The 16,450-nt window shown below is 39.0% G+C and overlaps 1 protein-coding gene across 2 annotated transcripts in view; it reads right to left on the bottom strand.

The window, feature by feature from the left end:
- DPF3 (double PHD fingers 3) overlaps positions 1-16,450 on the bottom strand; it is a 201,272-nt gene that overhangs the window by 21,577 nt on the left and 163,245 nt on the right. The window contains exon 9 of one of the 2 annotated variants that reach the window (XM_056850840.1): positions 13,892-14,135. The exons of the other annotated variant lie outside the window; for it this stretch is intronic. Within the exon in view, the coding sequence (XP_056706818.1) occupies positions 13,951-14,135 (185 nt within the window). The 3' untranslated portion in view covers positions 13,892-13,950. Of the gene's footprint in view, positions 1-13,891; positions 14,136-16,450 lie in introns of those variants that run through there. 2 annotated transcript variants of the gene reach the window in all.

Genomic DNA, 16,450 nt, shown 5'->3' with positions numbered 1-16,450 from the left:
GGTGTGGTCAAAATCACAGCAATAAAAGAAACAAAAATATGTATGTTTAATGTACATTCTACTAAAAAGAAAATTTAAAAACTCAAATAATATTTTACCAAATGGAAAAGGAAAACAAAAATTAAGTAGAGAAGTTTTATTTTCAGCTTTGAGGACAGCATTGTAAACAATGAGAGTCTTTAAAAACTATGTACAGCAATTGCAATTTCACAATTATTTTTCTTTAAAAATGTCTAGGTGAATTAATATTTACAGAAACACACAGGAGGTGACTTGGGAGCAGACTTCATGTGAACACAAAACAAATGAGTACAGAGTGTAGTTAGTTCTTCATTGTGGATGTGCATTTTGTTTAACGGGAGGGGGCGAATAAAACGGCATAATTATAATCTGCCAATTTCCAAGAAAACTTGATTGAAGAAAACTTTTCTCATTGACCTCAATAAGAGTACCACCATTGATCTCAGTGTGCAGTGTTTGGGGGGGGGGGGCTCTCACTCAGAATCCCAGCATGCAGTTTTGGCCTATTGAGTCATGAAGGTACAGTACTTGCTTTAGGCTGGGCTGTATTCTGTATTGCCCTCATATCCAGCATTCTCCATGAGATCAAAATCCACAGCACGATGCTGTACAGCTTTAATAAAGCTTCAGCACATCAGACTCTCAGTTAAGTCCAATGGAAATACATGATGCCTGTGCAGCCACAGAGTACAGAGGGCTGCTCCCAGAACTTCAGAGGAAGAGAAGGCTTCAAGTCTGAATCCTAAGAGAATGGCATTGCACCATCTTTAATGAGAGTTACTCATAACCAAATGTATATAGGACTAAGTTGCAACCCTGTGCATATATACTTGGAAGTCCCATTGTGATATGCAGGACTTACTTCCAAGTATATATGAAACGGATTTTCAAACCATTTCTATCCATTCATACAACGAACGTTTTACCATCCTCTTGTGAGCACGCACATCAAAAAGTTACATCAGAATGGACTAGTCAAGCAACTTTCCCCAGGAATAATACTGAATCCACAGGAATCTAGCAGCTTGCTTATCTTATCCTTCCCCATAACATGATTAGAATACACCTTTCCAATTAAACTCTTTCATAGGGAGACACTGACAAATCAATTTTTTTGAAAACAATTGCCCATGGCAATCGCCCATGGCAATTGTCATACATTAGTCCTAAGAAACTATAGTGTAAAACAACAGCGGTGGGATCCATCTTATGAACTCTGCTAATGATGAGAAAATAGGAAGATTTTTGAGGTGTCCAACTGCCCACCAACCATTTTTTCAATCAACTCTAATGATGATCTATTGAAGTGACTGAAAGAACGTTTGGTGGACAAATGGAGATATGAGATATGTTCATCTCCAGAGAGTTCTTGTCCTGGGAAAGGGCATTCCTAGCTTACCCCTCCCTTACCACTGTAGCCCCTGAAAGCCATTTCTGAATGCCAGGGCCCCTTTGTGAATGAAACAGGGTGTTCTGAAGCTAGAAAAGGGAAATCACAGAAATCCCTTTTTAGAAGTTTTGTTCATCCTAGTGCATTGTTCCAATAACTTAATTTTGTATTGCTTACAACTTGTCAAAGGTTTTCATTGCAAGTTGCTGTTAGTCTGAGCATGAATTATCCACTTAAGAAGACAGCTTTCCAAATGACAAAATCTCTTTCCATTTTAAAGCACCTGACTTCAGTCACATCATTACTGAGAACTGGTAATGCTTGAACTTTCTACTGGTCTGTAGTCCTAGCAGTCTGCACATATACTCCTTGTAATCTGCTCAGAATTCAGCATTTCCTTTTCAAACTATTTTGTTCTTTTGTTTTGTTTTGTTTTGTTTTGCCCAATACAGTACATCAAAGTGGGAAACATTAGTAAACATTCACGAAAATAAGCCAGAACAATTTTTCACTTACCAAATCCACTTTGAAAAAATAAAAACACCCAGCATGTGTACGAATGGAATCTTTAAAGTGAGAGAGAGAGCAGAGTTTATCTTTATTTTCATAACTTAAAATTTTTTTCTCCTAAAAGTAAATAGTCTTTATCTTACATTAAGCACTTTTGGAAAAGTCCTCTCTCCACAAAAATTGCTTTTAAATTTTGAAGTAAAATGCATTTTAAACAAAAATACTGTGCAACATCAGCACTACTTTTCTCTCTTAAATATTGAAATAAATAAAATAATGTGTCTATTTTTTCCCAAGGTTTTTGTTTTTGTTGTTTTCAGTCACTTCTACTGTAGATCGGTTCCAGTTTGACCTGGCCTTATATACACACGTACACATATGCGCGCACACACGACACTTAAAAAAAGGATAATTTCAAAAAACTGTAATCATTTTCTTTGTATTGCACAAGCTTAGGGAATCCCCAAGACTTCTCTGAGCAAGTGCCAGCAGGCGTTCCACAGTCCAGGCTTCTGTGCTGATTCAGACACAGGTATGAAAGGATCAGGCAATGAGAGGAAGATCAAAGCATCTGCTACTCTTGGTTGGCTTCTTCAACAATTTTCTTGAAGGATGATGGATTCGGAATCCAAGCGAGCACAAGAAAGTTAACTGTAGAAGGAAAGGCAGTGAAAAGTAAAAGTAAAACATCTACCCTCAAAAAATAGCAAGCAGTATTTTTTTCCAAAGCAACAACAAATGCTTCTCATTATATGCATGTAATTGGCATCTGGAGGAAATTCCATTCTCCAAGCTTAATTTTTACCAGGGCTCACCAACGACCTGCCTTATAACTTGATTTTAGTGTCACTGCTCAGAACATTGATATGACAGCCTCCAAGAATGCACTCTGCACATGCCTCACATCTCTAAAAAACCAAAGACATCCTCGCATATTTAGGATTGGGCATAGGATTTCCAGATCAGAAGATGTCTTCTTGACAGGTGTAAGGCTCGGCTCCTCACTCTTTACCAACTGTCTATTTCACTTTGCTTTTTTAATACCTCTTATAGCACAAAACAGATAATTACCCTTGAGATATGAAATGCCAAATTTCTCATAGGCTTGCCAACTATCAAAAGAAAAACGTCCTGTCCCTTTAATTGGATGCTATTTCCAGGTGATGTTATTTACCTCCATGCCAGGGGGAAAAAGCCTGCCAGTTTCCACACATTAAGCCTCTATTAAAGGGACATAACATTTTCCTCTAGGCCTGCTGGCAACCCTAAATCATGACTGACCAACAGTTGTTTATTTGTCAGACTTCACAATCTAGCATGATAAGGCTCCTGTACCTTAAACAGTTAAGCAGAAGAATGAAATTTCAGCAACAGAAGCTTGGCGTGTCACAATGTGGCAGTGAGAAAAACTCCTGCTGAAATTGCAGTTTCTGTGCAGCCATTGAAAAGTTGCAGGGGCCCTGTACTCTGTGTTGCAGAGGCCCTGTACAGACTACTCTGTGTCTGTTCATCTACCAGAAGCATAGATGAAAGCCAGGAGTTGGACTATGCACTTCGCTACTACAACAAAGAACAGTGAAGCTATAGTTCAGGATAAGGTAGTTTCCAACTAAACAGTACTATATGACACAAACTTAAGAACTCCGAGCCATATATGGCAATGATAGCAGTGTGATTTAATGCTAAGACCCAAGGGAAAACTTGCAGTTTACTCTTTGCCTAAACCATCGGCTAAAGGATTAAGTTGGCACCAACATCGTCGCCTAAGTGCCTAAAAATAGCAACCCTGACAACCTCTCACAAAAGTGCCCTACTACCAGCACCTTATATACACATACTTCAAAACTGAAGCATTCTCAGAAGAGGCATAATTAAACCCTGAAACCAAGAACAAGGATGACGGATGTTCATATTGTATACCAGCCAAATTCATTTTTAAAAAATCAAGGTAATTCAAATGCTAGGCCTAGGAACAAACCAATCAATATAATATATACAATTTTAAAAAATAATTTGAATGCTCCTAATCTATGTCCTTTATTACAGACTCAAAATCTGGAAGTTTTTTTAGGATACAGTTTTTGGAACAAAAATGTGTAATAATGAGTAAACACCAAACCTTAACATAAGCATTCTGAGTTAGGTCACTAGTCCATCCAGCTCAGTATTGTCTGTTGTGATTGGCAGTACGGGTTTTAGCCAATGTGGTATAGTTATACTAGTATCTGGGAGACCCAGGTTCAAATCCCCACTCTGCCATGGAAGGTTGCTGGGTGTCCTCGCACCTGCCAAACACTCTTAGCCTAATCTACCCCATAGGGTTGTTCTGAGGATAAAATGGAGAAGGGGGAAATATTGTAAGCCACTTCGGGTCTCTATCGTGGAGAAAAGTGGGGGAAATGAGGTAAATAAATACATATAGTCCTTTCTCAGGACTTGCTACCTGAGAACCTCTAAATGCTAAGGGTCAATTGTATGCCTTTTTGTATAAAAGGCATATGCTCAACCACTGAGTGAAGACCCCTCCCCAAGATGGATAACAGATGCATACAAGTGGGGGCCCTGCAAGGACTTGTGCAGGGCATCACATTTCCCTTCCTGTTCCTAAAAGCCCCCATAGCCACTTCCCCCCTTATGCTTCTTTCTCTCCTTCCCACCTACCTGCCACCCCCAACTCTCAGCTTTCCCTCATTCCCTTCCCTTGGCATACTCTTTTCAGGAAAAGTCTAGCTTTGTGGTGGCTGTCAGGCTTCCAATTCAGGACAAGGCTGTGGGACAGAAGAACTAATGTAACTCTTTTCCTTGCATATTTTGTCAATCAAAACACCAGCAAAAGTGAGGGGGGCAAGGAAAAGATACTCTTTTCCCTTCCAGGGCTTCATGGGAAATCAGCAGTTTTGATGGGTAAATTGTGTACAGAGGTAGTGTTAACCACAAATCCTTCCCATCCTACTGCCCTGTTCTGAACTGGAAGATTGCATCTCCCCATGTTACATCAGTTTTGGCCCTCAGGTATGTTTAAACCCATTGATTTCAATGTGCCCAACTCTAAGGTGAATTGCAACATTTTCAGACATATCTAACCATGTGGATTAAATGGTTTTTGTTGGGTCTTAGATAGCGAGATTCGTTACATGTCAGACAGTCAAAGGGTTAATTAGCCAAATGGTCAGGAAGAGCAGATCGCCATTGCTTCCATGTCATATGGTCACGTAGGCAAAGTAATCTGCATTTTACTGCTTTGGTATATCCTTTGTTTGAAAGGGAAACTGTAGCTCAGTTACTTGTAAGTTACCAACCTGCAAGCATGGAGGAGCACATTCTCCTTGTGAGAATGGCTACTCGTGAGTAAGCGTAGTAACTGCTAAAGGAGTTTAGCAAGTCTAGGAAACTTAGAGATGTAGGATGTTTATTGTTTAATCCATGTACCCTACCCTTGAGATTAGTTAGTAAAGAATTGATTTGATTAAGAAAACGACTCTGTGGTATTTTTGTGTGTGATTAACCTTTATTATCAATAAGCCAAAACCAAGATTCATCGCCCTGAATGGTAGCAGATTAATTAAGTGAGTTTCAGATCCTAACAAGTGGTATCAGAGTGGATGGTTTATTCTTGGCTATTGATATAAAGTCACACAGAACAATTTTTGATTTTTGAATCGTGTCCCATCGGGGAACTGAGGAATACAAAGGACCTTACAGACGCCTGAGGGAATTCCTGTAAAGAAGCCGAGCAGCCGAGTCTGTGGGGACGACAGGAAAACTCAACCCTCACGCCTGTGAACTGGAGGAGGAGAGCGACAAGCTGCAAGAATGGGAGAGGACGCGAACCGGGCAGCCACGCCAGTAACATCGAGCACAAACGCAGGAGCCGTGAGTGTAAATGGGAAAGGGATCCAATCAGTAATAATTCCCCACATAAGTCAGTCATCCTTCCCAATATGGAAAAGATCTGTCGAATTAGCATTTAAGGCACTGGGGATTAAACACGTACTAAATGAAGATCCCCCAGATGAGACTGACAGAGATAAGTTTAATGCCTTTGATAAAGCTGATGCCCAGGGGATGTGCCTTCTGGTGGGAGCAATATCACCAACAGAATCATCCATCATTTTAAATAGTAATTCAACGAAAGATATGATGAAAGCACTCAATGAAAAGTATGGTGTTTTGTCCAGAGGTCAGAGGATGAGCCTCAAGGCGAATCTACTCTCATATAAGATGCCTGAAAATGTAACTCTCTTACAACATTTAAAGCATATGCAAGATTTGGAATCAGAGGTGAAATTTGCAGGAGGGGAAGTGAGCTCAGAAGATTTTTTAACAATATTCATTGCCAGTCTCCACCCACGCTTTAATGCAGAGAAGCGAAACCTGCTAGCCAGAGAGGATTTAACCCTTAATAAGCTGATCACAGCCTTGAAAGAATTTGAAACAGACAGAGCACGCGAAAATGAACTGTCTAATGGAATACAGGTATTGCATGTGCATGAGAAAAAGTTCCAATGTTTCACCTGTCGCAAATTTGGCCATAAATCGTATCAATGCAAGCAGAGGGAATCAAAAGGGGGAAAACCCCCCTCTCCGGGGGAAAAGCCCGCGAATTTTAGACAAAGACCAGATTCAGCCACAACAGGAAGTCAAGGCTATAGCAAGCCCAAGAGACCAGATCAGATCGCTACGCTTTTGCTAAAAGATCAATCAACTCACATTTTACCAATAAAAGATGACCCAAAGCGTGTACAAAAATTGCTTTTAGATTCAGGGTCAAGTAACCATACATGTGGGATCATGGAAGCCTTTGATTATTTGGAACCATGCGCTGAAACATTCATAATGGCCAATGGGGAGAGACAAATATGCACCCAGAAAGGACAAATTTCTGTTTCTATCCAGTCTCTCTGTGGAAATGTAATGGGCTTAAGATTACAGAATGTGCTTTATATGCAAAAATCTGAACATTGTTTACTGTCTGTGAAAAGGCTAGCAAATGCTAAGTTCCAAGTGACAATAAATGAGAACGGTTGCTATTTGTTTGATTCTCAAGCAAGGGAATATGAAGTTTTGTCAGAAGGTTCTCATTACTACTTGGAGAACGTTGCAGACCAGATTGTGGATTATACTGAGGACAGTGTTAATTCTGATGAACTGTATCAGTGTGAGAAAGACAATGGACTTTGTGCAAAGGAAAATGCTGTTATTGATGAAAAGGAATGCTTTGTTGACTGCAACAAGGAGATTAAAGGTTTAAATACTGAGAATTGCAAACATGAGGATTGCGTGTATTTCTGGCATTTAAAATTGAAACACAGAAATATGGAGTCTGTGAGGCAGCAACTACATGAGTATGGCTTGCCAGTAAAGGACTGTGTGAAGAGTTATAAGCAATGTGAAATTTGTATTGAAGCATCAGAGCATGTGCAGAGTGATTCAACAGAACCTCTAGCGCCATCTACTGATGAAGGAAATGCTAGCATCTCGGGAGACAAAAGGGGAAAGGAAATTTCCATTGTAAACGAGATGAATGCAACTGAGAGAATGAGTGATGCAAAGGTTGGAAGAAGGGAAACCGAGCCGGTTACATCCTCAGCATGGGAGCTTAGGCCGCCTGGTGCAGCAAAGTGTCTACAGGATACAGCATCAGAAGAGGGCAGTCCTGAAGCTGATGGAGATGTAAAGGTTTCAACCACCTTAAACCATTCTGAAGTGAAAAGTAACTTCTCAAGCTGGGAGAACAAAGAGCAAAAGTTTCTCAGTGGGGAGAAGAAATCACTGCAACAACTTACAGCGATAAACATTCTTTTAAACATTGCCACTTCAAAGAAAATGACAGTGATGATGTTTACTGTTACAGATAGCCAAAAGCTTACTTCACAACTACAGAAGCAAGGCTTCAAAAGGGGAAATAAAGAGAAATGTCTACTCAGCAGAAAGGAAAATGGCCTATTGCAATACATTTTAATAATAATGGACAATGTTTTAATTTGCTGTGATACTGAGTCAAATGCAAAGAAAATTGCTGAACAACTGGAGAAATCAGCAGGATCCAAACTCTTTGAAGAAAGACACTGTTTTGATATGGAAACAGAAAGAGACAAAATACTGGAATTTCTCAAGCAAAGAAAAGTGCAAGAACGCAAGTCAAGCAAGACAAGGAAGAAATCTTCAACTCAAGATTAACTCAGTGAAAGACAAGAAACAAAAGGGACTTATTGATATGATATGATATGTTAATAAATGTGATGAATTATGTTTGCATGTCTGAATGTAACTGAACCTCGAAAAGGGGATTTGTTGGGTCTTAGATAGCGAGATTCGTTACATGTCAGACAGTCAAAGGGTTAATTAGCCAAATGGTCAGGAAGAGCAGATCGCCATTGCTTCCATGTCATATGGTCACGTAGGCAAAGTAATCTGCATTTTACTGCTTTGGTATATCCTTTGTTTGAAAGGGAAACTGTAGCTCAGTTACTTGTAAGTTACCAACCTGCAAGCATGGAGGAGCACATTCTCCTTGTGAGAATGGCTACTCGTGAGTAAGCGTAGTAACTGCTAAAGGAGTTTAGCAAGTCTAGGAAACTTAGAGATGTAGGATGTTTATTGTTTAATCCATGTACCCTACCCTTGAGATTAGTTAGTAAAGAATTGATTTGATTAAGAAAACGACTCTGTGGTATTTTTGTGTGTGATTAACCTTTATTATCAATAAGCCAAAACCAAGATTCATCGCCCTGAATGGTAGCAGATTAATTAAGTGAGTTTCAGATCCTAACAGTTTTATTTTTTAAAAAGCTAAGATTCTTGGGATTCCACACCAATTGCCACAGACTATATTCTGTGCAAAACATCGTAGATACAAAGAAGACACTCTGTTCTAGGTTTCAAGTCCATAATCAGTAGTGCCTGGAGAAAGGATCAGAAAGTCTTATTATGTTAAGAAGGAATGCATATCTCTGTTTATTTCTGCCACTAGTAAATTAACAGCCATCACAGTTCACAATCTGCTGCACAGGGTTTCCATTTTTTAGACGATCATTTATCTTTCTTTCAGTTCTCTAGCATCACAAAGTGACAGAGCAGTGAAAGTATTTTAATTAAATGATGTAAAGTCTTCATTTAAAACATAATCTCTGTATGTTCAAAAACAATGAAATGAAGAACAGAACAAGGTTGATCATTTAGGTTGGTTGTAACCACTCATTCATAATAACAAACACATCTCACAATAGGGGTAGAGGTTTTATAGCAACAAGCACAGGTCCCAGAGAACCATGTTTAGGACTAATTCAGAGTCTGGATTATTAATTTTGGTGTGTCCATGCCTCTTATGATAATGAAAAGAATTTGCCAGATTAGAATATGTCAGGAGGCACAGAAGGCATTAATCACAGATGGTGTCCCTCCACAGGCTGTGCTTATCCACTATCTGATCTGCTCCAGGCATTAGCAGGAATGATGATTTGCTATATCTGTGGAACTAACAACTAGAGGCAGGAAAATGGCTAATTTGAGCAGCTACTAACAGTAGCAATAGATGGAAGTGGGGGTGACTGGGGGCTCACAGCAAGAGGAGTATCCTATAAACAAACTATAGAACACCTAATTTTAAATAATTTCAAGATGGCTGGAGTATGGTTGTAGCAGCTGGGACCTTTGCAGGTATTAATGTTTTATCAAGTGGGATTGAGAAATACTGTGAGAGGTATGTGGTGTTCACAAAGGATTGCCATCCATCTGCCTGCACTTTCCTGGTGTATCAGGAGATGCTCCTGTGATGACAGCTATGCTCTGTGAGAGGGCAGCTCATCCCCTCGCACTGGAAGTAAGCACTAGCGAAACAGGATTACTTCAGCACCAGCCTTGGCGCCCTCTTCCTCAACAGCTGTGCTACACAAGAAGGCCTTGAGGTAGAAGCAGGGAAAGCTCTTCATTATTAAACATCTAATATATAATCTATCTGCTCAGAAACAAAGAGTAGGGCTTGCACCACTGTTTCTCTGTAAGAGTGGGATTTTATAAATGGGAAAAGGAGTAAGGTTTCTCTGCTCCAAAAAGATGGATGCTGCTTTCACTGTTTAGTTGCTGCTTTCACTGTTTAGCTGCTGTGTCCTAGGTTTCATCTTACTCCTATACCTGTCCTATTTTAAACATAGAACTTTTGCCTCCAAACAGCAGACCCTTATTAATATTTATTGTTAGTAAAGCACTGATAAGTGCAGAAAAGGGCAGCCATAATGATCAAGTGGCTGGAGCATCTTCCCTGAGAGGAAAGGCTAAAGACTTTGGGACTTCGAGTTCATAGAAAAGATGACAAAAGGGAGGACATGACAGATGTTTATAAAATTATATATATATGTGGAGGAGGTAGAGAAAAATAATTTATTTTCCTTCTCTCAAAGAACTAGAACTCAGGGACAAATAACTTCATGAGCAGTAAATTTAGGACAGACAAAAGAAAAACACTTCAAACAATGCATAATTGACTTGTGGGATTCACTGCCTCAGAGTACAGTGATGACCATTAGCACAGATAATGTTTAAAAAGAATTAGACAAATGCATATTCAAAAAGTTCATCAAGACTATTGGCCATGATGGCTAAATTGAATGGCAGTATACCTCTGAATTCCAGTTGCTTATGAAGCAACAACATGGAGAGTCTGTATCCATTTTGTGGGATTTCTGGGCATCTGGTTGACCAGTGCAGGAAAACAGGATGCTGAAGAAGGGAGCTTTGACTCTCAAAAGCGTATACCCCCCCACCCAATGTTGTTGGTCTTTAAGGTGCTACCAGACTCAAATCCAGCTGGGCTAGATGGATTATTCACCTGATCTAGCAGAGTACTTTTAAAGGTCTTAATATTCCCATCTTCTTTCCCTCCCTTTCCAGCGTGTTTCAATGTGATAGATGGACAGATGGAACATGTTTAACATACATTAGAGATATTATATAAATCAGAGTTACAGGGATTTCAATAAGCAAAGCCTGACCATTGCTATAAATATATACCAAAATCTGCCTGGCCATCCCACCCACAAAGGTTCACAATACCTAATGAGTTATCTCTGGTCACTCACAATAGCATTTGCTAGCTACTTAATAAGCTAGCCTATAAGTTTTCCAACACTTAGGGGCATCTCAGATATGATGCAGGACAAACTTCAGTCTGCCATTGAGTGACAAATGTGCCTATGTACTACTTGGGTTTACAAACATGTGCTTGTTGCATTCATACTTTAAAATTTAGGTTATACTTAAAATATCTTGGATGTATACTGAAAATGTAATATGAAGAGGCCACATTGTCTACTTGGGAACACTCTTGCTGGGCTGTCAGAGATGCTATTAGGCCAGATCCTGCGTTCTTTCAGTCAACTAACATAAACCTAGTGACTTTATTGGTATAATTCCACATTTATATAAGGTTAAGCAATAAAGGGCCCTGACCTGGATGGCCCAGGCTAGCCTGATCTCGTCAGATCTCAGAAGCTAAGCAGGGTCAGCCCTGGTTAGTATTTGGATGGGAGACCACCAAGGAATACCAGGGTTGCTGTGCAGAGGAAGGCACTGGCAAACCACCTCTGTTAGTCTCTTGCCATGAAAACCCCAAAAAGGGGTCGCCATAAGTCGGCTGCGACTTGACAGCACTTCACACACACACAAGAGTTAAAGGGGTTTGGCCAAGGCATTCATTTCACCTATATGTTACATCTATTCCTTGTTTCACTAGTCTGACTTTCAGAACCACCTCTTCAGTATTCAGGTGTAAATTTGTGGAGTTGCTGGAATATGATATGCATGTAACAGAAAAGCATCAAATAAAGAAAACAGTATACTAGAAGATTCTTTTTTAAATTGTATACTACTTTTTTGATCTTTGATTATAGTAAAAATTCAGAAAGCTCTCATTTGTCTGGGTATCCAGCAATTTACTGATGCCTTGCATATATAAAACAAGGAATTCATATTACGAGCTATAACCCTAGAGTGAATGAAACCCTAGGGTGCAAAATGCAGGCATGACAATCAATGGCAGATGGCTTCAATGTGATGTGGTCTGTACCCCTAGTTCAGTAAAGGGAGAAAAACAGAAATGAGTATGTTCTGATCAAATGCAATTATTAGTTAAATCTTATGCCCTGCTGACATTGTTAAATTATCATTGAAATGTTATCAGCCAGGGTTGCCAACTCTGAGATGGGAAATTCCTGGAGATTTGGAGATGGAGGCTGGGAAGGATGGAATTTGGGGAGGGAGGAACCTCATCAGGGTATAATGCCACAGAGTCCACACTCCAAGGCAGCCTTTTTCTCCAAGGGAACTGATCTAAGTGGTTGGGAGATTAGTTGTAATTCTGAAAGAACCTCAGGCTCCACCTGGAGGTTGGCAACCCTACAGCAAGCCGTGACATCATCTTTCCCCAAGTATATATAAATTATTTCTCCTTAAGTGATATCAAAGTAAGGATGTCCCAGCGTATCAGAAGTGTAAATATGTTTTTTGAAAAATCATGCCAAATACTCAATGTTACTGCTTCTATGCAGACATAATGCTTAACCAGGTTTTGTGTTCCTTAGGCATGATTACACTTAAATCGGAATACCTAAGCCATTTTTAATGATTGGCCTCAAATGAAGAAGGGTGTAACCATGATTTGAAGCTGGTTTGCAAACTACAGTTGGCACTAAATATAGTTGCATATTCATCATTATTAAGTTCAGAATAAGGTTAAGGAAAGTTTTCCTCTTCACGTGTCTCGGGTTAGAAGATAACAAGCAGCCTTTGCATGTATCTCCACACATTTTCCAGGGGCAGATCTTAGCAAGCTAAATGCTGGATTTATTGTACATTTTAGGCAACATACCATGGTTGGAGCTAACAACACACTATAACTGCCCTGGGCTCCCCTCTCCAGCAAAGATGATGAATCATTTGGAAATAATGTAAAGCACAGACACTTCACACAAAATGAAATATATTTAATTTTGAAACATACCTTTTTAATCCTGCGGTTCAACTCCTTGATGCTAGAACAGCAAATGAGAGAGGATTTCTGTCTTCTCTATTGCCCTTTGAAGATTAGCGAGTATTGCTTTGGTTTATTTCAAGAGGAGCTATCAAAAATAAGACTAAATGGGTTTATTTTTTTAAAAAGTAAAATAAAAGAAACACGAGGTATTTTTTTCCTTTGCATTTCTTCAAAGATTCACAGCCTTTGTTTCATCTTTGCAGACTCTGAGACTTGACAGTTATATTCCATCCTGTGCTTGGAATCTCCTTTCCACAATGTATAAGGTGAGGGGGACAGGGACAAGAGAAAAGAAAAACAGGTTCTAGTAAAAACACGCCCAGGTGTGAGAGATGAGGCATTCTTCAATTAGTACAAATATGTCCACAGGAAGGAAGCAGGAAATTCCGCAGTTTTATGGCCTTCGTTGCCTTTTTCAAACTGTTAAAGGTGAGGATAACAGGAGTACAAAATGGGAAGTCACAAACTCCAGTGTGCTACAGTAAATGCAAACTTTTCACAGTGCAAAAGTCACACCGGCAAGGGTTTCCTTTTCATCTGGAACAATCCATCCCATAGCAGTTTGTCTTTCTGAATCGTCAGATTAGCAAGTGGGCGTCATTGCTTTCTTGTCTTTTTTCTTAATATCCAAGGTCTTTTTTCTTATAAGATATAGAATATATAAATAAATATTTAAAAACACTATTTGAGGTGGAGTTCTGGCATTTAATCCTTCTGCATTTTTTGTAGTTGAGACGTATATATTAGTAGCTGAGAAAATTAGCTCTCTCCAAAAGAGGGGGGGGGGGGAAAGGGGAACAGTGTAATAATTAAAAAAATCAAATAACCCAAACATTATTTCCAAAGAATTTTCTCAAGTTTTAGCCTGTTGTGCTTTCAGTGTACACACCCAAAGGTGAAAAATGATCTAATAAAAAAATCCAAAAAAGAATAATAAGAGAAAAAGTAGCAAAAAAAAGGGCAGGATGTTGCTCATAGAGTTTATAAGTGATTCGTTATTTTAGCAGCCTCCCTTTTGGTTTGCTGAGGGGGAGCTGCTGCTCTGGTTGGAGAGAGGCTCTTCAGAATCATCCTCATCAAAGCCATGAAAAGTCGAGGTGTCGCTTTCAGATGTAGAACCGAACAAGTCCTCCGTAGTGTGTGCCGCCGCCGCCTCCTCCTTCCTGCTTTCTCTTCCCAAATGAGCTGACATGTATGATGAATATATCAGCACATGGGTTAAGCAATAGGCATTGTAATTAATTTCATTATTATCACTATTATCATTAATAATTCAGACTACAGAAATCAAACATCTAAAATGGTTCAGGTCAATACCAAAACAGCAGCCGCAATAAAGAAAGTAAACATAGTGTTTGCATTTGAAAAGGTTAAAAAAAATTACACCACCATAGATGCCCATAAGCTAAGGCAGCAAAAGGGTTAATATTGTTTTCCTCTCTTTAAAACACACAGAAAATATTTTTCAATCATTTTGAGCAGTTTTAAAGATTTCAAACTTTGTATAATAATGAGAATCTGTTAGAGTACAATGATTGTCCTTAATTTTGGCATAAACTGTCCTGAATTTACTACTTAAGAGTAACATCCCATTCCATAAGTTTTCCAGTGCCCTTAAAAAAAGCTCATCATGCTATCTTCCTGTACCTGTCCCCCCAAGTGGTGTGGTTCCTTTGCAAAACAAAGCAGAACAAAATTTAAATACTACATAATAATAAATATTACTTCACAGTGTAGTAAAATCCATTTTTACAAATCACATAAACAAAATGTGCCATAGATTGCAAACATTTAACAGCCTCTCAGTCCAACTGAAATAAATAAAAGAAAAGAAAGAACCTATTCTAACATAATATGTAACTTTTTATATTATATTCCTAGATACCTTGGAAAGTGAAATTTTAAAGCCCAATTCTTTATTGTTCAGTGGTTGATGTCAAATAAATGAAATTGTTATATAGGAAATTATATACAAAATCAAATAATATTCTCAAAGATGGATACAAATGCAATGTAAGAACACTTAACATGTTGTTGAGTATGTACAAAACATCCTGACAGAAGCTGCCACAGCTTCCCCCCCCCCTTGTAATAGCAGAATGAATAAAGGTTTCAGCCAGAATCAAGAGTTTTGACTAGGGTTGCCAACTTCCAGGTAGTAGCTGGAGATCTCCTGCTATTACAACTGATCTCCAGCCGATAGAGATCAGTTCACCTGGAGAAAATGGGTGCTTTGGCAATTGGACTCAATGGCATTGAAGTCCCTTCCCTCCCCAAACCCTTCCCTCCTCAGGCTCCACCCCCAAAACCTCCTGTTGGTGGCAAAGAGGGACCTGGCAACCCTAGTTTTGACCTATGTTGCATACACAGATCTTTTTTTAGAAATGGCTGACCCTGTTAAACAATTCAAACTAAATTAAATTACAGTTAGGGGAGGGTTTTTTCCCCTTATGGTTGCTCATACAAAATCAGATGTTCTCTGCCAAGCATATATATATGCTATAGCATATAGTAGATTATCTATAAAATTAGGATTTCTGTGGCAATTCTGATTATGATTTACAAATGAGCAAAACAGAAATACGAAAGAAACCTTTGAATCTGAGCCATTGGGCAAACTGGGATATGTTAAAAATTAAATTTGCCTAGAAAATACTACCCATGACTAACAGCAATCATTAGCCAAGAAAGCAGTACAGCCAAGGTTAGTTGCCTCTCTGTAATGAGTGAAAACAACAAACAAGCCGCAAGAAAACATTCTGCTACCACTAGTACAGATCTGAAAGAAGAGAGAATGTGACACACTTCTTTTGATGAAAGGTCTATCGTGATTTTTGGAGAAGGATCAGCATTATGTTACTATCAGAAATAAGATGAATGACAATAACCACATTATTAATTTCAGAATTAAAAACCAACAAAATCAGTTCAAATTTAAAGGGATTTTTGTTACTATGGGCATGACACAGGTACCTGCCACATATCTCCACACTTCCATGCAAGCTACTCTGTGCATGAGAGTTCTCTGTCACTGATACAAACTTATCCACAATCCTGCAAATGGAGAGCTGCATTGACAGGAGCTCTGCATGCACAAAGATCATGTGAGTAAGGGAATGACTGGATCAGCTCCTTAGTTTTAACCTATGGCTTTATACCTCCCAATCCCCCCATCATAAAAACTAAGTTCAAAATCAAATGTACTATAGTCAACATAGTTATTAATTTTTGCCCTTTTCAAAACAGCCGCCAGACTGAGGCAGCTTCATTCCTGCCTCCAACACAACTCAGAAATAAAAGCAGTGCAAGGCAAAAATGATGTACATTACAATTTTCCACACACAAAAAAGACAGAATGAGATTAAAATAAAAATTGAAAAACTCTTCCAAAAGTTACACTGCTTGAAGTCTTCCTCAATCTTACCCCACAAGTTCTTCTTTTCTTCTATAAGCAATGGAAATATCACCCACAATTTCAAAATCTGAATAGTGCTTTACAT

The sequence above is a fragment of the Euleptes europaea genome, chromosome 6 (genome assembly GCF_029931775.1).
Source record: "Euleptes europaea isolate rEulEur1 chromosome 6, rEulEur1.hap1, whole genome shotgun sequence".
Lineage (NCBI taxonomy): Eukaryota > Metazoa > Chordata > Lepidosauria > Squamata > Sphaerodactylidae > Euleptes > Euleptes europaea.
This window is presented reverse-complemented; position numbering and strand designations above follow the sequence as displayed.